This window comes from Meriones unguiculatus, chromosome 21, assembly GCF_030254825.1.
Source record: "Meriones unguiculatus strain TT.TT164.6M chromosome 21, Bangor_MerUng_6.1, whole genome shotgun sequence".
Taxonomy (NCBI): domain Eukaryota; kingdom Metazoa; phylum Chordata; class Mammalia; order Rodentia; family Muridae; genus Meriones; species Meriones unguiculatus.
The window spans coordinates 18333352-18356545 of record NC_083368.1 but is presented as its reverse complement, the minus strand read 5'-3'; the positions used below and the strand labels follow the sequence as shown (position 1 = coordinate 18356545).

Sequence of the window (23194 nt, the reverse complement as noted above, 5' to 3'; positions counted from 1 at the left end):
AACTCATTTAGAAAGGGCTGTTAAAAAAGAGGAATGACCACGGGGAAACAGTAGAAAGTACTCACTAGCTATGCCAGGGAATATCTGCGCATGATTCAGGGAAGCTAAAACAAGACCGGCCTGGTTAACTGGAGCTTTTGGTTGTGGGGGAGGTGGAAATACCTCCACCGCTAAGACACTCATCCCTTGCCATCTTCTGTATCTTTAGCACGCGGTAGCTGCCAAGGAGTATTTGTGTAATAAATGGAACACCTGCCAAACTCTCCGATGTTTTCAAACAAACTCTAAAATTTGGGGACAATCACTTCTGTGCATGCAGGCCCCATCTATTGCAAGCTCTGAGAGACAGAGAGAGACGGCTTGACTTGAAGCCAAGCACGGGGCTTCCATTGGTCATAGTTCATTTGGTCGCATAGTGCTAAAGCGGGACGAGGAACAAGCGTCTTGGAGATAGAGGATCAGCCTCCAGGCCTGACTTCCACAGTATTGTGTGACACACACTTCAGCCCAACTTCTCCCATCTCCATCTGTGGACCCGAGGTCAGCTTAGTGTTAGCCAGGGGCAATTCTGTGGTTTTGACAGGGATTCCTCTCTGGGGCGCTCTGTCTCCCTTCCTCCCTCGCCTGCACCTGCCTTACTGCTGCCCCTTTCGTCTCTGCGAAGATGCAGAGGTCAAAGCACGTTCCTGTGCGGTGCTGAAAAGCTCTCGGAATCGGCCTCTTGGCCCGCAGCATACCCTCCAGGACCCAGGGAGTGCCTCTAGGATTCCCGCGGGCATGCTCTTAGATTCCCCCAACTCCTCGGCCGCTTCTCCGGCTCTTCCCTGGTTCGTGTCTGACACTTAAGAAGCATCTTGGGGGTAGCCGCGGTCCTCTGCCTCCTGGGGTAGCAGCATCGCCCGCAGGAAAGGGGGTCAGAGGCAGGAAGGGGAGTGGGGGCTGGGAGGGGGGCGTGAGGGCTCGCCGGCTTCAGCTGCAGCTGCTGCAGCAGCGGGCAGAGGGGTGGAGGGTGCTGAGCAGAGCTGGAGCTGGGGCCAGGAGGGAGGAAAGAGGGGGGCGGGAGGCTGTGCCTGCCGAGCCGGAGGGGTGCTCCGCGCTTCCCCGCCCTCCTTCCGGGAGCGAGGATGCAGACTCTAGAACTGGTGCTGCTGCTGGGCTGAGGCGGAGGCAGGGGAATTGCAACCCGCGCGGCTCGGCGAGTGTGTCTCCTGCGCGCCGAGAGGCGGGGGGAGGCGGAGGACCGGGCGGCGGAGGAGGAGGAGGGGGAGAATGCCCGGAGCCGCCGCCGCCGCTGCCGCGATGCTCCCGGCTCAGGAGGCTGCCAAGCTGTACCACACCAACTATGTGCGGAACTCGCGGGCCATCGGCGTGCTGTGGGCCATCTTCACCATCTGCTTTGCCATCGTCAACGTGGTGTGCTTCATCCAGCCCTACTGGATCGGGGACGGCGTGGACACCCCTCAAGCCGGCTATTTCGGGCTCTTCCACTACTGCATCGGCAACGGCTTCTCCCGGGAGCTGACTTGCAGGGGCAGCTTCACGGACTTCTCCACGCTGCCCTCGGGCGCCTTCAAAGCCGCCTCCTTCTTCATCGGCCTCTCCATGATGCTCATCATCGCCTGCATCGTTTGCTTTACCCTCTTCTTCTTCTGCAACACGGCCACCGTGTACAAGATCTGTGCTTGGATGCAGCTCACCTCCGGTGAGTGCGCGCTCACCTCCGCGGAGGCTGGGGACCCCTGGGTGTCGGAGCTTGGGAGGGGCTGGAGTGGGAGGGACCGCTTCCTGAGCTCCGCCGGTCCGGGACAACTTAAGCCTTTCTCGTGCCCGAGGCTGGAAGGAGGAACCCCGGGGCTTCCTCAACCTTGGCGCTTGCAGCAGGTCCGCAGGCTTTTTTGGAACCTCCTGGATGCTGGGAATGCCACCCAGGGGGACCCCCTGGAGGCTGAGCAGAGTCCGCTCAGAACTAAAGATGGGGCGGGGGGGGGGGCGGAGAAGTGGCCGCTTAGAGGCAGAGCCGTGTGTGTGTGTGTGTGTGTGTGTGTGTGTGTGTGTGTGTGTGTCCGCGCGCTGAGGGAGTAAGGAGGCTGGTACAAGCGCGTGAAACGCCGATTTAGAGACGCTGTAGAAGGAGCAAGCCAACCTGTTCTGCCCTTCCCTGGGATTATTTCTGTCTTTGCTTCGGGGTGTGTGTGTGTGTGTGAAGGGGGCGTGTAAATTTGTTTTGGGCAACCATAAATATTTTATCATCCATCTGGTGATGAGTAAAATCCTATTTTTGCTTAGACATTGCCCCCCTCCCCCAGTTTTTGTAAAAAAAAAAGAAAATGTACCTTAGAGTGAGTATTCCTCGGCAGTTCCCCAATGGCACACCTCCACAGTCTCCTTGTCAGCCAAGGTCCTTCCATTTCATCTCTACAGAGGGGTCTTGAGGGGATCGGGATTTCTCAAGCTCTCATTTTGGGGAAGTGGTGTTGGAAAGTGGGTAAAGAGAAAGCCGGTTTCATTAGCACTGGTAAGGGATATGAAAGGAGCGTCCCGTCCCCCACCCCTCCCACCACCCCCCAGGCTGCCGCCAGCATCAAAGTTACTTTCCACCAAGAAAGAATGAGTGCATTTTCCGGTGGCTCTGAAGAGTCCTGAAACAAAACCAGACCTCACTGCGCTTGGCCATCCTTTCTGTCACCTCGACTGGCCGCCTCCTCTTCTAAAGTCCACCCAAGGGTCCTTGGCTTCCTGACACATTGATGATGTCTTTTGGATTGGAGGGGAGGGGGGACTCTTCAATGTCTCTGGCAGCTAAACGCCTTCACTTTGTTTTGTTATTATCATTATTTAGGTGTCTTACTTAGTTTTAAGGTATTGTTTAGTCTATCTTTTGAAGGCTTCCAGGAGAGGCGGGATTTAATCTCGAATTTATCAGAATGTGTAAGATGAGTAAACACTTAAAGACGCTGGGCCATGCAAAGATTCCTGTTATTTTGTGGGACTGGGCTCCTCTGTGTGGTCAAAGCTGGCCTCAAACTCCTTCTAGTGCTGGGATCCCAGGCACAATCTGTGTATCTGGAAAGTGTCTTGATCTTGTCAGCTTCATGTAAAAAGAAGTGAAGTGTATGTGCACTTAAGGTGTGTTAGAGTGTTTGTTTCACATCTGTCTTGCTGATTTTGACTTATTGTGAAAGTATGCGTGTGAAAAGCAGGAATGTGCATACTATCACCCTCCTGAACGTAAAACTTGAATAAATTCCGTGCACTGCGTCTTTTCACTCTTATTGCTTTTATTGGTGCTTCAGGAGCAGCAGACTTGCAGGTTATGCTTCTTTATGACACTTTCCCCTGGTTTGACTTTGGAGAGAACAGGACAAACAGGATGTAAATGTTTCGGGAAAAGACTTGACCCTATGCTGCTAATTTTAATTCTTCTAAGTTAAATGACCTATTTAGACTGGTGATTCAAATTAGATTATTTTTTTAAAGGTCTGAGAACAGTTTGTGGGGACTTCTCCAAAAAAACACACACAGGTAAATGTTTTATTACGATGAGGTGTTATAACCTAAAACTGTATTTTAAATAAAAATAAAAAAAATATTGTTTAGGGAAAATGATTGACTTTGAAGTTGGCATAAACTTCAGATATTACAATGCAGCCTTTTCCCTTTCCTGCAGTAGAGCACACAGAACAGAGTAAACTATGGAGCAAAATATAGGAAACATGATGTCATGTATCCAGACACTTGACATATATGTACTATTTTGATCTCCATCCCATTAAAATGTGACGCTATACTGCAGTACATATGAGGGCATTTTCTTCATCCAGAGAATTAGAGAGCCCTCCCTACTATATTTCAAGAAGCCTTTCTTGTTATTTTACTTCTAGTTTCAGTTGTTAATTAACTATATTAACAAAATGATGAATTATAACAAGAGATCGATTAAGAATCAAGTCAATTACATCTACAAGCTGTGAAAAAAATGAGAGCCAGAAGATCTTTGTGAAGAATGCTATATTTTAGATGTTTTTGGTTTGTTTTTTTTTTATATTTGGGGATGCAAAAAGATGGCATAGTACATAATGTACTAAACATTCTTTGAAAGTGCTGAACCTCGGATGTCTCCTTTTTAGTTCTCTTTAATGTTACATAAACTTTTCATGTTTATAGTTTAGCTACCCAGAATAATCTTAAGGGAAATCTTCTAAATATGAAAGGTGAGATTTAATGTAGCATTTTATTATTGGATACTCTTTGATCTTAATCTGAAGGTAAGTAACTAACTTGTATGTGTGGCTATCTAAGCATTTTAATATGACCACATCATAAGTCAGGCACGGTATCAAATTCCGTATGAAGTGATGCATTAGGACGATGAATGTAGACTGCTTTGTAGCGATATGTTGTTAAGAACCTTTTAAGGAGCCCCCTGACACAGTGATGCACACCATTAACTCCAGCACTCAGGAGGCAGAGGCAGGTGGATCTGTGGGTTTGAGACCACATAGTGAGTTCCAGGACAGCCAGTGTTTTGAAGAGAGACCCTGTCTCAAAACAAAACAAAGCACCAAAACCAAACAAACAAGCCAAACCAAACAATAAGGAAGAAGAACAACAACAACAAAAACTTTTTAATGGTTCTTGACAAGAAACTAGAAATATATTTAATTTATTGGGTCTGAAAATTATCTTACTCACCTGTCTGTGCATGTGATGCACAAATCAGTAACATGAAAACCCTGTGCTTTTCCACATTTCTCTAGATTATTGCCAGTCACAAGCCAGAGACTAGGAAATGCAGAATTAGAAACTAGTATGTCCCTCCGCCTTTGGGAGTAATCTTATATATGGAGTATACCTCATATAGAGTCTGAGGACAGAAAATTATGCATGAGATAAGTTAATGACAATCATAGATGCAACCTTTCCCCACATCTTCAGACGGAAAACTCTTTAAAAGGAGAAGAGACAGTTTTATTCCATCTTTGTGATTTCTATAACACTGAATGGGGAAAAAGCATCTGTAACTGTCAAGCAAGATGATAAAGTCTCATTTCTTCCTTAAATCAACACGGAGGGGAACGTTGCTCCTCAGGAACGCCATTCTCCATTTCGGTCTCTCTAAGATAGAGAGAAATATGTTTCAGTGTTTTTCTAAGTTTAGTAACAGGCACATCTTACAGAGATGTTTTGTTCGATTGTTGCACTGACTGTAGAGCTTATCTCGAATTGTTTCTAGAAGCTTATATGGCCAAGAGGATATTTTCTTTTCCATCAACTAAGATATGGTAAATTTTAAGGCTTTGCCTCTGCTGTAGACTTCTCAGTTGAAGACAGCTGACATGTCTGGGAGGTGGAGGGATCTCACCCAGGTTGGATTCTCTTCTTCAGGAGGTCTGAGAACCCCCAGCCACCAGGATCGGCCATCATTCCTAGTGTGAGGAGGAAGCATCACCATAAATGGGGAGGCTGTGTAGTGAGACCTAAGTGCTGGGCTGCTCTTGGTTAGCGCCTCCTGGTTCTCCATCTTAGTTCCCTCAAAGGTGTTTTTAGCCAGCTTACTTCGATTTTTCTCCTGGGTGTGACAAGAGTCACCAAAGGTCATGACTATCATTCTGAGTCTATATGAGCAGAGGCTTCGCAGAGTGTTTTGCCCTTCTTCATGCCTACACCCTATTCTTTTTCTGTGGCTCTGGCCAGCATTTGACATTACACATTGCTCATGTGTTTATTCCCTGTCTATCTTCCCTGGAACATCGACAGTCAGACCTTGCTTTTTTCTTTAGATGATACAGAGATCAAGAACACATGTGTGGGGCTGGAGAGATGGCTCGGAGGGTAAGAGCACTGGCTGCTCTTCCAGAGGTCCTGAGTTCAATTCCTAGCAACCACAGGGTGGCTCCCAACCATCTATTATGAGATCTGCCACCCTCTTCTGGTGTTCTAGCACACGATTGGATACATAATAAACAAATAAATCTTAAAAAAGAAAGCTAAAATTAAAAGAAAAGAGAGAGGCTGGCAATTAAAAAAAAAGGACACACGTGTTCACTGGGATTGAAAGATGCACGTCACAGCACAGTTCTAGCCCTTATTATTTTATTGTATTTTTTATTTTAGCCAGTAGACTTCTTTCTATGCCTCAGTTGCTCACCTGAAAATAGTTGCCTTGGGAAACTGATGGCAATTAAATGAACTAATGTATATAATCAGTATCTGGCTCGTGGAAAAAAAAAACGAAACGAAGCCAAAGCAACCCTCTGTGGCTATTGGGAGTGAAAGGGTAGTATCATAGAAATGGCATATATTATATGTTCAATAGGTTTCTTTTGAGTTAATTGGTGAAGAGGAAAATGATTATTGAGTTGGAGAAAGAAGAAAGGATTGTTAGATTTCTAATGGGCTGTAATGGGAAGGAAATAACTGTGAGAGCCAAGCTATTTGTTCATCTTTCTCTGTGACCTGAGCAGCAAGTTCACTGAAGGAACACCTTTCTGTTCTTTAATGACTATGGTTGTGACTCAGTGGCCTGTATTTTGATGAGATTTTCCCACATGGAGGGTTCTCTGATGTTCAGGTAATGATCTTTATTTCAACAGCAGGAAGCAATCAATCATATCGCAGTCTTCAACAGATCTTTTCTACTACTGTTTAGTCTGTCATGAAGAAAAACAACAGCAAAAGCAACAGCAACAGGTAACACCATTCCGAATGGTGGTTTAATGTGAGAATAATGAGATTTAGCTGTCTCTGAAGAGAAGGACTTGTTCCAGGTTTTCTTATGAGCTCCAGGAGCATACAGAGGAGAGCATGTTTTCCAGGCTTTTGGGTTTCTTCATCCCGGGCATTGGCACAGACGTGGGCCCACTGGGCTCCCAGCGAGCTTTCAGTGCTTGTCCAGATGTGGTGTGCAGGGCTTGGAAGGGGCTGCTCCCAAGAGGGACAGACAAGCTTGGCAGTTTCTCATGTGCGACTCAGTGTTCAGGGCAATCAAAGGGCCTTGCTATTTGGCTAGCGCTAAGCATCTTAAGAAAGTTCTTGCCTCAAGGAGAAGCTAATCCAATCCTAAATTCAGCACCAGAAAATTTCCCCAAAGGAGAATCCCCCTTAAAGCATTGGCAAGGTTCCTGCAGGTGCTAAGGGAAGGATGTGCTCTGCAAAAAAGGGAAGTTTTCATTTCCTAACAACCTTTTCTAGTTACATTGAACATAACAAATGCATACATTTTTATCTGTCAATTTAATAAAAATTAATACACGATAAAAGAGCTCTCTATTCATCACTCTAGATAGGCAAGAAATGATATGAAATGATTTTAGAAACTGATTTTTTCCTTATATGTAGTATGACAAAAAGTGACAATTGAAGTGATGTTGTAAAATATATTAATGCAAATGTCAAAACAAACAATTTTTATAACAGCGGGATTTTAAGTGAGGATCTGAGAAACATAACAGGTCTCGTATAAACCATACGACAGACATTCTGTTGTGAATTCCACCGTTCTTGGCACAAAGCACCCTATTAGGTTTCCTATAGTAAAAATATCAACAATCTGTGTATATATCCATAAGTAATTAATAAATATAATGAAAGCCTAACTGGAGTGTAGAATAACAGAAGCTCAGCATATAAAAATACCGAACAGTTGCTGCTTTAGAATGAAGCTACAACTTGGGAAAGAGTCCAGATGGATAAATCAACATGCTAGAATGGACCTACCTCTGAAATATTTTAAAGTGAACCAAATTGTAAAAGAAAAAAAGTAAGCCTCTGGCTCGGACTGTGGTACATGACTCAGACCACTTAGGAGAGTGGTGTGAAGAGATGTGTGTGTAGAAAGAACCTTGGAATACATTGGCATGAAGCAAAGAATACTCCAGACGATTTCTAACGTAAGGGTTTAAGGCCATGATAACTAGAGCTGTTTTAAAGTATAATTTCCATAATATAGTTGAACTTTTGGGGTCAGCACCAGCTTTTACTAATGTGAATTTTCCTTATCATAATGAGTCAACTGGAATTTTTAGTTGATATGGGGAAAGACAGAAGGGCTAACCTTTATTCTTAATAACTACAGGCAGATATTAATGCTGACAGAAAGAGGCTGTCAGCATTATTCAGATACAGATAGTAGATAGGCTATTTAATGACTTAAAGATAGCGCTGTTCTGAATGTCACTGGAGCATTTAGAAGCTAAATAAGAACAACCCGCGACGCCCCGGATGGTCACATACGTAGCATCATAATTAAACACAATTTGAAAGCATGAATGTGTTTCTGTTCTGTTTTGTGCCTGTGGCCCAGAGTACTGAGCATTCAAAATTTTCATCATCCCAGATGCCATCACTATCATCTTTCTCATCTTTTCCACTAAGATAAAATAGAAAAATGAGTGGCTTGCAAGAGGAAGGGATCCTGCCCCCCCCAACAGAGACACAAACTCTGACATCCACACAGAAGACTAGAGAAGGAAGACATTTCTTTTTAAAAAAAAAAAGATTTATTTCTATTAATGTGTATTACCACCCTTCACATGCGCACACACACACACACATACAAGCATGCATTCTTGAGTCTATGGAGGCCAGAGAAGCCATCAACTCCCCTGAAGCCAGAGTTACAGGCGGTGGTGAGCTGCCTGATGTGGGTGCCCTTAACTTGGAAATGGACATGAAGAACTTAACTAATCAAGGAACCTCTCCACATTCTTTGCCCTGTTAGAAAACAAGAGCTTAGTGTAATTCAAAGAACCCACAGAATATGTCATAGGACTCTTGATTTAAGGATATTTTGTAAATAGTCTGCTTGTGGGAAGAATGTTCAGCATGGTGCTTAGTTGATTTCAGAGAAAATCAAGATGGGGTACCGTAAAACGGAGATAGGAGATGTGTGTCACATTGATAGGAGGCCCAGTATTAAACAACCAGGACAACTGATAAAGCGGTGATGACTGACAGGGGCACGGAAGAAGGACACCAGCAAGAAGAGACTCCTCAACAAAAAGGGATGGCGAAGTTCAAGGTTGAATAGCCTGTGGGATTTAAGAACACCAGGGGCCTGTTAAGTTTGGTATCAAGGATTTAAAAATACATTGGCACAAGACAGAAATCAGGAACATACATTATGGTACAGAGCTGTGTGCAAACTCTACCTACCAAGAGAATGTGCATGGTTCTATCCCTCGTAGAGGGAACTAGGATCAACTGCATGATCAAGCTGTTCAAGAGGGGAGATGGTCAGACTTTCTGTGTGGAGGATGGAAATGCTGACTATCAAAATAAGCCGGTAAAGAAAGAAAAAGGTCACCATGGACTACAACAAAGTATTCCTGCACAGTCTAACCTTGAAAAATCTAGGTAGAGAATCGAAAGGCTAAATTGATTTTTACAATGTCTCCAAAGGGGAAGGAGAACTTAGTGAGTCCTCAGCTAAGCGTGTTTACAATACATTGCAGAGAATGTACAGCTACAGTAGATTACTTTAATTAACACAAGATTACTAGCAGTCAGTGATAATGTGGGCCCATGTGTTTATTAACTTAGTTTTAACAAGTTGAATGAACTTTCTACAGCACGAACCACTTACTATGTTGCAAAAAATCTTCAAGGAGAAAGGAATTCTGTGCTTTGTATTTTAAAAGCCAAGGATAGTGACTCTTTGGTGGTTATGACATCTGTTTAATAGATTAATGATCAATACTGACACTGGATTAAAATATAATAAAAACATACTGCAGATAGTAAAGGTTTTATACACAAGTACACCTATGCATAACACTAGGATGTGCTGCGAAGAGCATTGCTAATAGTTGGTGACCAGCAAGTCTGAAAGGGAGGTGGAAATGATTTAATAGAGACTTAGGAGGTAATTACCCCTGCTTAAGACTATTTTGAAAGATTTATACTGTTACTACACAGTTATATATTTATTAGAAGGAAGATTAGAAAATATACTTGACAAGGGCCTAGGGAGAGAAGTGAGAGGGAGGGTGGGACTGGGAGGAGATGGGGGCGCTACAGTGGGGATACAAAGTGAATAAATTGTAATAAATAAATGTATAAATAAAATTAAAAACAAAAAATAAAAAAAGAAATTTGACGTTTTATTTTGGTATTCTTTTCTCATCTTCACTTACTGTTTTTATTGTTATATACCTAAACTAGATTTTGAAAATTAGAATTATTTCCCCATTTGGGGTTATAAAAAAAAGTCATACAATCTCTCCTTGAGCAACAACATAGCTTTTGAAAACAATCCACTTAAGCAAATGTACATAACCTAGTATCAAACAGATATAGACTCCCAGGCTCCTGCAAGTTGTAAGGACACTGAAAAGTTAACACATCCTTCTCTTTGCTTTAATAAAGACGTACTACTGAACACTTATCATTTCAAAACCTTGTGTCTGTTAAGTTCACTCCCCACACGGGAGTCCTAAGTTGGCATCACTATGGTCATTTTTAGATGAGTAAATTGAGGTTTTAGAATTGTTCAAAGTTGTAGACTTAGTACATGACTTGATCCAAAACCAGACTATTCTGTATGGCGTCAGTGTGCTGCCATTGAGTGGAAGAGAAATGAAATCTTGTTAATAGTATCTTAGGAAAATTGAGCACACCTCTGATTCTTACAGCAGTGCTGTTCCTACCGATTTCCTTTACCTCACACGTCAGTGCACATTTCTCATATGGCTCCAGTGTCTACTTCCATTGCTCTCCATCACCATGAAAGAAAGAAATTGCTCTTTATAGGGAAGCCAATTTCATGTTTATGGACACCCACATTCTCTGAATTAGGTAGTATGCGGTATTCCTTATTCCATTCCCTTCACTCCTTTCACCTAGAGCTAGGTGGTCACACCTCTGACGACTCATACTCAGAATTCTTAACTTCCAAGGTGAAAGTCAATATTACTGGCTCAGGGTCATCCATTTTTGTCTTGCATCAAACAAAGACGTGTTCCTGACAAAGTTGCTTCTGGGTGGTGTGAAAGTAGCCATGGTGAACACAGTTGTTAAATCACAATCCCAGTTACAGATAACGTGGGCAATTAAAGTGAGGAAAGGGGACCAAGAATGTGGCTACTTGACTAGGTAACTTACTGGCTGAATGAGTTTGTTTTGGCCATCGAAATATTTCCTCATTTTCTGGGTTTCACTTTTCTTAGGCTTATAGAATTACATAAGATTTAAAATTATTTTCAAAGAGTTATGAACATTAAAAAATATATATCTCCTGCTGTTCATGTTTTGCCCTGCACTTACCGAGAAATCAAATACTAGGAAACCTTCAAATGTAGGGTGAAATCAAACCAGAAAGAAAACAGGGAACATTTCTAACCTGACAGATAGGTGGCGGGTCTGGGGATCCATAATCTAAGAGACTGAACAGGAACATTTATTGTTTGTGACCTCAGGACTATTGAACCAATTCCCAGGGGAACTGGACCCTGAATGAAGCCTACAGGAAGCTTTGAGAAGCTTAGCTAACCTTACTGTCATGTCACCAAAATGCTCCGAAGTGGAGGATTTAGTCACCGGATTTGGTATGCAGAAACAGCTGCAATCTCAGTGCGGCACCTAGCAAGTGACAACTAAGTCACAGATGTGATTGATCTACCGCGTTCTGAGGATTAAGAATGAAAATGGTGGGTACGCGGTAGAGCATTATAAAAAGGCCATTGTGATTCCTGTACTGTGCTTTTCACATGTTACTAACAAAGCATATTCAGTTAAGAGTTTAAGTTTGTCTTAGCACGTCTAGCCATTACCATTTTACTTGTCTGGAATAACAACTCACAGGGGAAAAGGTGTATTTTTGGAGATTATTGTGTACTCTTTCATAACTTTGACTACACAGACTTGCAAAAGGAAACCATGTTTAAAAATTGTGTGAGGTATTTTTTTTAAAAAAAAAAACTGTTCAAGACCTAAGCAGTTGGGTCTTCATATTAAGCTCTTCCAAATGATAAATAGTCTTCATTGTCATCAGAATCAAAATTGGATACTTCCATCTCTAATAACATCATTTAATGGAAATGTTTTTAAGAAGTAAAAAGGTTTTTTTTCCCTGTGCTATTCTCAATGTACATGGATACATGAAAAAGTGGGTTTCTCATTTTTGTATCTTTCTTTTCTAAGCAAAGAAGAAAATGTGGCCAAATAAAGATTCAGTTATTCAGAAACATGTTAATTCCTTGCATTTATTTTGCTTTTTGAAAGTAAGCAAATGTAAAAGTAAAATGGTGTCTCCACTTTACTTTGGAAATCAGGTTATTGTGAAGTGAGGATGTAAGTGTGCTATGATTACTTGTCTGGCTGTGACCCAAAGAAGGGTTGGACAATGAACAAGTGACTATTCTGTGCCCCACCTAGTGTCAAGATCCATTGTGTGGTGACCAATGACAGTGCTGGCAGTTGGCAAGAGAGCTGATCAAATAAGCATGGTTCATCCGATTTGGCTTCTGGGGGTGCCAGTGAGCACAGCTGAGGCGTTTGTAGATTGTAAGGCAATCCCTGTTCTTTCTAACCTCCATGTTTGTAAGGGCTCTCCAAAGATAGCAACTCAAACTAGGAGATGGGCCAGCATCCAACCAGTCCTGGTTCATGGACTGAGGACCCCTCTACTGCCCATAGGATGGTCTCTAGAGGGAGCTCCAGCCCTGTCGTCTCCTGTGTTTCAGAACTTGGCCTTCTCTGGGGTCTTCCCAACAGGTTCTGATTGAAGTTATTCTCAAGGTAACACTTGGGAGGAGGAAGAGTGCAGAATGCCATGTGAAATCTGAGAGAGAAGAAGGAAGAATTAACCAGAATGTGGGCTGGGGAAGCTCCCTTACCTGCATAGCATGTCTGCTTCCCTTGGATATTCTTTTAGTTCCTTGCATTGGTGTTAAAATTCGGAGAAACCAGTTTTTATGACCTGACAGAACTTTGAATAAGCTGTGGAGACTTCCCGTTGACTATCTTTTTAAAGGTGTAATTGACAAAGCCTTCCCTCTTCAGGACATTTTGGCAAGTCACTGAAAAGCTGGAAAACAGTTAATGAATTCAGAACTACAATACCCTAGCTATTTAGTCCGAGTGGCTGGCTATAAGCTGTGTACTAAGTTTAGATATCTACCGTAACCTGGATCATGTTTTGCAAACGTAGACAATGGAAATAGAAATTCCATCTCTTAAGAAATATTTGATACTTTCAAATTAAGAATAAATAGCTTTGATAACTCAGAACATGGGTCTTAGCCACAGGCAAAAAAAAAAAAAAAGGCCTAGGCAGGAGTGGGGGGTGGGGGGCAGGGAAAGTTCCCCCTTTCTCCTCTAAATGCCACTCAAAGGAAGCATAAATTCCATTCCATTTTTTCTACCCCACAACAGTTCCTGAACATTGGTTCCTATTTTACTGTTTTGGGAGCCTAGGCAGACAATTCTTTAAATGAAGGGAAAAGGACCCTTTCTGCCTTTCTTTTCCATTTCATGCTGGTTAATTCCTGCCAGAATCCTCCTCATTAGCCTTGACACCTTACCACAATGCCAGGGCCACTGGGAAATCTATCCCTGAACGAACCAAATGGGAAATCTGAAACTACTCTGATGCTCCAACTCTGTAGAGCACACCAGCATAGCAGTGAGATCACTTAGATTTTTTTTTTTTTTGGCAACAAAAGGGAGAAAGTCTGCAGTCAATGTAAGTCATTTGACAAAGCCTATGCCTTCCTCTGCCTATTAAATAATTGATTTTTAATGAAACAGCTCTAAAAAAAAAAAAAAAACAACCTAAAGATTGCAAGGGAGACCCTTCAGTGCTGAAATTATAATTGCGGTAGATTTATTGGGGACATTGAATGAGGTTAACATACAGTTTTTCTTTGCTAAGCCTTATGCTAACACGAGCAGTAAGTCCCTCTTGTATTTATTCCCCAAATGTGTTAGTGTTGCTCATGTTCAGGGTAAAATACATGACTTTTAGGAAATCAAGCTTGGATTTAACATCATGAGGAGGATCTTAAATTTTCTTTTGCAGTTACGCTATTTAGCTTATCCATCGTTTTTTTGTTTTGTTTAACGCTTGACAAAATGAATTATTGCTTCAGTTCATCTGCAAACATATGAAAAGTGTGTTTTACATTTGTGTGCATGTGCCCATGTGGATGCCCCCCCCCCAAGTCTTGATTTTGTGTACTTGTTTGTGTTAGCATGTGTGTTTTGTTGGGCATCTTCTGTAGGACTTCATGTATGCTGGGAAGAGCTCTGCCACTGAACTATGCTACCAGGCTTTTATTTGTATGTTTTGTTGTTGGCTTTGTGTGAACAATGGTGGTGCTGGAAGCTAAAGGCCTTAACTCATGCAAACGAGGATAGTATTCTACAACTGAGCTGCATCGACATCCTTGAGTGTGTAAGGAAGTGACCATTTGTCTACCTGTCAATCACTGTCTACTTTCTCTAGTTCTGTGTTAGTGAAACTTTAAGATGTAGTTTTATTACTAACACACTCATCCACACATTTTTAAATTTTATGTCTGTTTTTAAGGGAAATTATTTTAATGTTTTACTCTTCACTGTGACATATGCCATAGGTTTTTACTGTTAGCAATCACTATTATTAGATGAAAGAACTTTCTTTATATTCCTTCATTGAATAGAAATTGTATATGTTGAATTTTATTGAATACATTTTCTGCTTTTAGTGAGATGATTATGTTCTTTAATTACTATGTCCTGATGAGATGATGTTATGACACTAGGTTTTCTAATGTTCAAGTAATCATACCTTTAAAAAAACTAAAGTTAACTTTATTATATAAAACTCAGCCTCTACAACTTAAATGTGAAATACTTTGTGAACTGTTTTTCCCAAATGGTTGGTCATTTGTCTAAATGTTGTGACTCACCTTCTGTATTTCCTTCTTCCTATGTTACATGTTTTTCACATTAAAAACTCCGTATATGTAAATAGAAAAAAAAAACCCCTCAGCCTCTAATGATTGGCTATTTTTTAAAATGTCTCTCCAGGTAAAATTGCTCTTTTTCTGTGTTTGTCAAACCACCTTTATTTAATGTGGGTGTTAAGGTTATGTAACATTCATAGCTAAGGCATCTTTCTCTTTTCCTTCTTGAAGGAACTTGTGTGTGACCGGAATAATTTGTCCTTGAATGTTTTAATGCAGTTTTCATAAAGTCACCCGGCCTGCTATTTCTTTGTTGTGAGGTTTGAAACCACTGCTAACATTTCTCCTGTTGTTAGAGAATCATTCAGATTTTGAAATTTTCATCTTATGCAGATGTATTTTTTGTAAAATGTATCAATTTATTTACATTTTCAAATTTACTGCTGTAAAGCTATTCACAATGTTAGCATTATAGTAGTATGGGCTAATTGTGTCTTGATTTTCTTATAATTTAGTTACTTGTATTTTATGTGCACTGATGCTTTGCCTGCACATACGTCTGTGTAAGGGTGTGGATCCTGGAATTATAGACAGTTGTGAGCCTTCATGTGGGCACTGGGAATTGAACCCAGGTCCTCTGGAAGAGCAGTTAGTGCTCCCAACTGCTGAGCCATCTCTCCAGCCCCATGTTTTGATTTTCTTTGGATCAATTTGTGCCAAGACTTGTTTGATTTTTCTCATCGATAGAATCAATTTTAAGTTTCTTGTTTTTCTCTCTTACGTTCTCATTTATGACAACTGTTTTTCTTCTTCTTCTTCTTCTTCTTCTTCTTCTTCTTCTTCTTCTTCTTCTTCTTCTTCTTTGCTTGAATTTCCTTTGGATTTTGCCTTCTCTACCTTTTGTGACTTCCTTATTTTTGTTACCAAAATGATGAACTCTGTAGTTCCTTCAAATTTTTAGTAGATAAATTAAAAAAACAAAGCCCACTGCTTACTTGTCCTATTTTTGAGGAGGACATCATTAGAAATGTTGGGGCTGGGAGGTGGTGCTCTGCCCATGATACCTCAACTCCAGGACCACCTAAATGGGACCTGAACCTTTCTTGACACCAACAGGCCTGTTGATATGAAGAGGGAAATTTCCGAAGGGTCCCAGCCCCAGGCAAAGACCAACTAAGGACTGCTGAGAGCAGAAGAAAGTAGTTTTCTAAACAGGAAGAAATCTAGTTGATTATCCAATAGCAAGTGGTCAGCCATGAAATCGAATACATGTAAGATTATATAGACCGATATTGTAGAAATTGAGGAGAAGAGGTCAAGAATTTGAGTGCTTTTGAGGGGCTGAGGGGTAAAGAGAAACATGTTGAATTATATTTTAACTTTAAAATACATTAAAAGAATAAACCCATGTGTAAAGGTGTTTTGTCGGGATGTATGTCTGTGTACCATGAGTGTTCCTGGTTCCCAGCGAAGCTAGAAGAAGATGAGAGATCCCCTGTGACTGGAGTTACAGATAGGTGTGAGCTGCCAGGCCAGGCTGAGAATCAAACCCAGATCCTCCGGAAGAGGAAAGAGTGCTTTAAACTGCTGAGTCATCTCTCCAGTCCCTAAATGTTTTGATTAGGAATTACATGTAATCATGTCAAGCAGACATAAAGTAAAAATGATGTTCATAAAAACATGATTGCTTTCATTAAAACATTTATCAATACTTTAATGGCATGATTTAGGTAAATTAAATATGTTTATTATTAACTGTGTGTTCACTATATTTAACAGTGAACACGTTCTGCTCTTGTTCTGTGCACAGTAGAAGCAATACATATTTTTACAAAGTGTTACATGAGTGCTCCCAATTATCATTCTATTTATGTGCTTCCCGTTGTAATAGACTTTTCTATGATAAGAAAACTATATGACAAACTCTTGACCGTTAATAATCATTTATTAAATTAATGTCAGCTTTAATGCTCAATTACCTCTCTAGAGTTAAAAAACCTTTCCCCTTTTTCTTCTCATAATTTAATCACATTAAAAAATTTAATTTGAATGTTTTTACCTAGAAGCCTTAGGTGTTTTGTTTGACAGAAATTTGGGAGAATCAGCTGGTCAACCTGCTTCCCAAAATATAAGCCTTTCAGCTTGTACTTAGCTGAAATGCTATGGCTTCAAACTGCAAACGTTAAGACACAACACCCTGTTTGTGCCTTCGCTGAAAGGGGAGAGGATGGGAGACATGCAAATGATACCTGAAACGCCTACTCAGAAACACCAACCTCCCACGGGGTCAGGAAGCATCATCCTTTTCTAAGACAAACTATATTTCCAGTGACAGACGTATAGAATTTAGTAGATTTCTTTTAATTTACCAAAAAAATATCGGCGGAGATCAGAAAATACCTGTACCTGAGTCGTCAGGTTTTTATTCATTCATTTATTTATCTTCCCCCGTTGCATGTGTATGTGTTATTAGGAAAGATGAAAACGCTTTCTGATCTTGATGATCTTTTTGTGGTTAGTTCTTTTTTCACCTATTTTGAAAATTTTGCCTTCCTGAGAAGAAGCGTGGGGGCAGCTGCTCAGGCTAGATAAGTGCATGATCCCTGGTACCTGGCTTCTGCGGTGGCTGCTTCAGGCGCAAGGTCATTGCCTTACTTTGGACCACTAGCTGTCAACAGCACCGTCACCACTGTCATCATCACCGCCATCATCCTAGAACAGCGCGATGTATAAAGGTTCTGCTAGTTTGCTGTTCCATACAAACTCTAGGTGACCTCAATATTTCCTTTCATTTTCAATCTCGAAAAGAAACCGTGTGCACTTTGCATTTATCCATCAAATGATTCTGTTCTATTTGTTTTTTAAGTTGAGTGAGGCCATTCCTTGCCATCTCAGTCTATTTCGGGATCAGGCAGTAGTAAGCACAAAACAGAAAGGTGTGAACATCCCTGGGTGGCTCCCTTGGTTCTTCTTTTGGGGGTGGGGTCTCTACCCATGGGGGCTTGGACAGGAAGTGTAGCAGTCAGCAGTTACAGCTTCTTGTGACTTTTATACTGTAGCGTCCCAGGGAGGGAAGTTGGTGCCCTGTGAAACAGGTCATTGTAGCATTTAACAGCCAAAGATGCTTGTCTTCCAACCCTTGCCTATCCTTCCATGTATGGGACATGCCACAACCCAGAGCTCTCTCCAAAGCCCTGGTCTAAACACAATTTCTCAGCTCTGCTTAGAGAAAAGATTGCAAGACTCTACGCAAAAGATTTTATCATGTTTGGAGTAGGTAAACTCTGAGGAAAGAAGTCCTGTTTTCTTATTATTTCATCTTATTTGTGTGTGTTGGGGGGGCACGGGTGTGCCACACATGTGGAAGTCTGAGGACTTCCACCTTGCAGGAGTTGGTTCGTTCTGTCCATTTATGTGAGTCCCAGAGATCAAACTCAGGTTGCCTGGCTTGGCAGCAAATGCTTGACCAATGGAGGTTCCAAAATTCTATTTTTAATTTAATGTTTCTAAATGATGAACCATGAAACAAACTTAATTATGTTTTAATATCTTGTGTGCATGAGTATGGAATCATGTGTATGCTAAATGACTCACCTTAATCAAGAAAAAAAGTGCACTGGAAATAGGTATTTCGTTAAAATCAGGTATGTGTGTCCTGTGGTTTGTGAGTTTGACCTTAATACATAAAACCATTATAGAACCAAGCAAACATTAACATAGTGGAATATAAACTTTGTTTTTTAAATAGACTTCCAGAAGAGATTCTTTTCTTAGCTTTCAAAGGCAACAGCCTTGAGATTTGAGAGCCAAGTAATGTGCGGAGATCTAGAGGACAAAAGCAAGAGACGAAAAGGGCACAGAGTGTCCAGTTCAAGGCACAAACAGATGGAGTAGCGTGTGACAGAAGCAACTGCACCATTGAGCAACCCCTCCCCCCCGTCCCCGCTTCGTTTGCAGACGTTTATATAATGGCCATGGGAGAAAGGCCGACCAAGTCCGGTGCAGCCAGGAGCCAGAGAAACTTGAGCTTCCTCGCCCTCCTCCTCCTCCATTCTTCCCTTTTTCTTTCTTTCCCCTTTCTTCTCCTGCCATTTCTCCATCCCCGCTCCCCCTTTCTATCTTCCTCCCCTTCATCTTCCTCTTTCTTTTCTCTTGCTTTTATTTTTCACACGGCTTGAAGATCAAAATCTCATGGGAGACAAAACTAAAACAAAACTCAAAATCAAACAAAGTTTATAAATGAAAGAAAAAAATCCTATATAGGTAAGGAAAGAGCATCCTGCTTAGAAGCTAACAAAAAGATGATACAAAGTCATATAAAAAATTTCAAGGAACAGGCACTGGAGAGATGGTTCAGGGGTTAAGAGCACCTATTGTTCTTCCAGAGGTCCTGTGTTCAATTCCCAGCAACCACATGGTGGCTCACAACCATCTGTAATGAGATCTGGTGCCCTCTTCTGGTGTATGTAAAGACAGAGCACTCATAAACATTAAATAAATACTTAAATATTTTTTTAAAATTTCAAGGAACATTAAAATACAATAACATCAGTTGTTGATACTTAGGGCAGTAATAAGGTATACTCACAGAGGTATTTCATAATCATTTTTCTTACACATTATTTGTCTTACTCTGACATAAATTTTAAAACAAAATACTATTTATAAATAAAAAATGGATAGCATCTCAGGTATGCTTTCTCCAATTACATTTTATTTTCTGTGAATGAGTGTTTTGCCTGCATGTCTATCTGTGTACAGTCATGTTCCCGGTACCCAGAGAAGCCAGAAAAAGGGTGCTGGATCCCTGGAAGCGGATTTGCAGGTGGTCACGAGCCACCTTGATGATGGGAGCTGAACCGTGGTCCTCTGGAACAAACAGCCAGTGCTCTTAACCACTGACCGTCTCTCCTGACCCTTTAGTGTATTTTAAATGTAAATATTGAAAGTGACAGAAAAACATGGGGAAGTAATTTCTTCTTTGTGTAAAGCCGGTCATACAAGGGAGCCCTTATGATATTACACAGGCCGCAGTGACAGTCTCTTAAAGAGATACCCGTTGTGTTTGATTTTGAAATGCTTTTTTATCTACTGTAGTGACTTCTTTTTCATCAAAAAGTAGCATGATAGCCAACTCAAGTTCCAACTTACTGGCATATCTTCCTAAATTTCCCTATATTTACTCTATCTGATATCAAACGTACCACATATTTGATATAATATTACTCCTTGGCTGTGCTTATGTTTCTGTATGCTACATTGTACGTTAGATTCACATTATTATCATGTCTGAGTAAGGATTTAATGTCACTGAAAATTGGCTTTTTTGCCCTCCATAGCACCATTACTGAGGGCTCATGTTATACCAAGTACCCTAGGGCTTTGCATCTTATCATTCATTTCTAACATCAATATTTTGATGTGCTTTTATTGTTTCCATTTCATTGGAAAGGAAATACAGGCACAGATAAATTAAGACACGGTGCTCAGGATCACACAGCCTAGACTGTGCTGTCCAATGCTGTGTCATTAGGAATGTGCGGCTGCTTTAAATTAAGTCCAAGTGAAATTAAATTAAAAATTCATTTTTTTTTTAGTTGCCCTACCTATGCTTCACATCCTCCATTGGTCCATGTGGCTAATACCGGATAGTGTAAAGCAGAAGGTCTGTCCTTTCAGAGATTCCCATTGCACACAATCGCAAGAGAAACAGTGGAGCCAGGCATGCGCCTGTGTCCTGTGGTGGTTTTAGTGTTCAATCTCGGAGTTATTGCCCAGTACTTTTTTCTATTCTGATGACAATTGAGGTATTTGGATAAAAAGTCTGTGAATTTATGTTAGCCCACGGGATAAATGGCAAGAGGTAGCACCGAGAGTGAATGGAAACTTCCTTCTTTCAGTTCACAAATGTTCGTTTAATGAGACTCTTCTAGATGCTGCTGATAGTGGAGTAGACCAAAAGGAAGTGTTCTTTGACCTCAAAGAGTTTTGCTATTGTCCATGTTAGCATGACATAGTCAAATCACCAACTATGCGCTCTAACACAGAGTGATACACACCATAGAGAAAGGCAGAGTAAGTGTCACAACAGGGAAGTTGCTGAGACACGGTTTAAAGAGGAGACTGGAAAGAAAGCACATAGAAATCAAAGAGGAGCAACCCAGGGCCCCAGGACACAGACTCAGGAAACAGAGGCCAGTGAATTCTGCACCGCAGAAATGGCCATCACGCAAAACAAAGGACTCTCTCTTCTTTCTGATTGGCATACATCTCTGGTGAGACTTCCTCTCTCTTTCTTGGTCTAACGTCGCTTTTTATCTGAAGATACCAATTCACCTTCATTTGTACCTTGAGACCATTTTACTTCATGAAAAATATCAGTTTTTTAGTTTTCCAACTTGGTAACACAATACAAACCTTAGCTCTTTCTGTGGCTAAGTTTGATTTGAGATTGCAGGATCATCTCTTTTTGACAGTCTTTATGTTCTCAAGGCTTCGCCCAACAAACGACTACAAGCCTGTCAGATCGGAGGTTACTATATGCAAGGAGATGCTATGTTTATTTTTAGAGAAAGAGAGAGAGAGAGAGAGAGATGAAAATAAACCGCCACACTGTCAAAAAAACAACATATGGAATTTAGGTTTTGGTTGTGAGTACTTTGACAAAACCAAGAGTCGTAAGCCTTGAAGCAAACTTAAATTTTTCAATATGACAATATGTTTCAATATGACAAAAATTTCAATATGATAATACATTGACATCGCACAAAGATAAACTCATGCTTTCATTTGCTGGGAATTAGGAAAGATTTGAGTCTTTGGGCAGTCTTTGGAACTCTGTTTTGTGCACTTGCCTCCTTGTGCACTTGCCATCACTGTTAGGGGTACATCATGTTAGGTCCAAGTCTGTGCTCTGGCTCTATTACGATGACCATTGACACTCTTCTACTTGTCATCGTTAGGAGAAAAATGCACTAATGCATGTACAATATCACACTGATATTCCCAGTATTTTACAAATAAAGTGCTTTCTCACATAAGGTTTTTAGAATAGATCGTGTATATAGTAAGATCTCCAGAATTATTCGCTTTTATCATTTTTTACATTCAACTCTCTAATCTTTTCTCTGCTTCACTGAGTCAGGTCTCTCCTAAACACACCATTCTCTGCCTGGATTTCTCTCTCTTCCAGCCCCACCTCTAGGTCCTGCACAGCTCAAATACAGTGTGTGTTTCCCTTGCTGTGCGCTGCTTCTCCTGATACTGCTAATCCACTCTGCAAACTGGAGCTCTCGACACACACACTACTGCCAAAAAAGCACCCCCCCAAAAAAAAGAAAACCTTAAAATATTACACAAGGCGTATTGAGATTTCCTCTTTCACCAAAAACATTTTTTTTTTTATTAAGGCACAGGACAACTAGCCTCCTTCTTCAGGAGGTTGAGGTCTTGCCAAATCTGTCCTAAACTCACCTCCGTTTAGACAGATTTGGTGGACCTGACCCTCAAGTCTTAAGCCAAGCATTCTGGGGCCAGCGAGTATGGGATCCAGGTATATTCAGCCATGTGTTTTTGGCTTCTCTTCTAGTAACAGTCAGGGCTTCCCAATTTCGCTTAAAAGCAGTCCAGAAAAAAAAAAACAAAAAGTTGGCAGCTAAGAATGAGTGATATCCAACTGCACTGGGCAAGTGCCTGATTTCAGTGAGGAACCTGGGCCGGCTACCCAGACAGGCTATTTTCCCTCTGCAGGCCTGGATGGCTCACAGGAGCTCCAAAGGAGCTGAAATTTACTGAGGTTTGTTTGCAATACATTTGTCAGGAAGCATTAAATCCCCAAAATGGTTATGGAACCAAGTATTTTGCCCATTTTATATTATTCTTTAGAACAGCACACCACGGACTGGCCTATGAAGCGTAAGACATTTCGATCTCAAACCCACCTGTGTTCCTAGGCAGCTGCGCACAGCAGAGGCCATCAGGTGCCCCGCACTGCTGTGCTGTGATGTCAGGTGATATTAAAAGAGACTGGGGATGCTGTGTGGGAGACGTCACCATTTCCTGAAAATCCTTGATATTCTGTCGTTGCATCCTGACATTAGTCCCTTCGCTTATGCTCGTTCAGGCCGTGGCTCAGGTCTGTGTTTCCGAAAGATGATAACCCATTCATTTGTATGTTCATAAAGACGTCAGGTTCCGGATGTAAGGTGTACTTGCTGAACTAGATAGGGTGGGATCGAGGAAAGTCCTTCGTAGTAACCTGAATCTGAATTGTGGCACCTGGTTTTCTTCTTCAGTGCTCTTAAAAGAGT

General features: G+C 41.4%; 1 protein-coding gene across 3 annotated transcripts in view; it reads left to right on the top strand.

Annotated features, from left to right (window-relative positions):
* The first annotated feature begins 434 nt into the window (after window positions 1–434).
* The window catches only part of Lhfpl3 (LHFPL tetraspan subfamily member 3), a 461755-nt gene continuing 438995 nt past the window's right edge, over window positions 435–23194 (top strand). The window contains exon 1 of one of the 3 annotated variants that reach the window (XM_060373962.1): window positions 435–1702. In XM_060373962.1, coding sequence (XP_060229945.1) covers window positions 1270–1702 — 433 coding nt within the window. In that variant the 5' untranslated portion in view covers window positions 435–1269. The remainder of the gene's footprint in view (window positions 1703–23194) is intronic. The other 2 variants (XM_060373961.1, XM_060373960.1) reach the window with 2 other exon arrangements.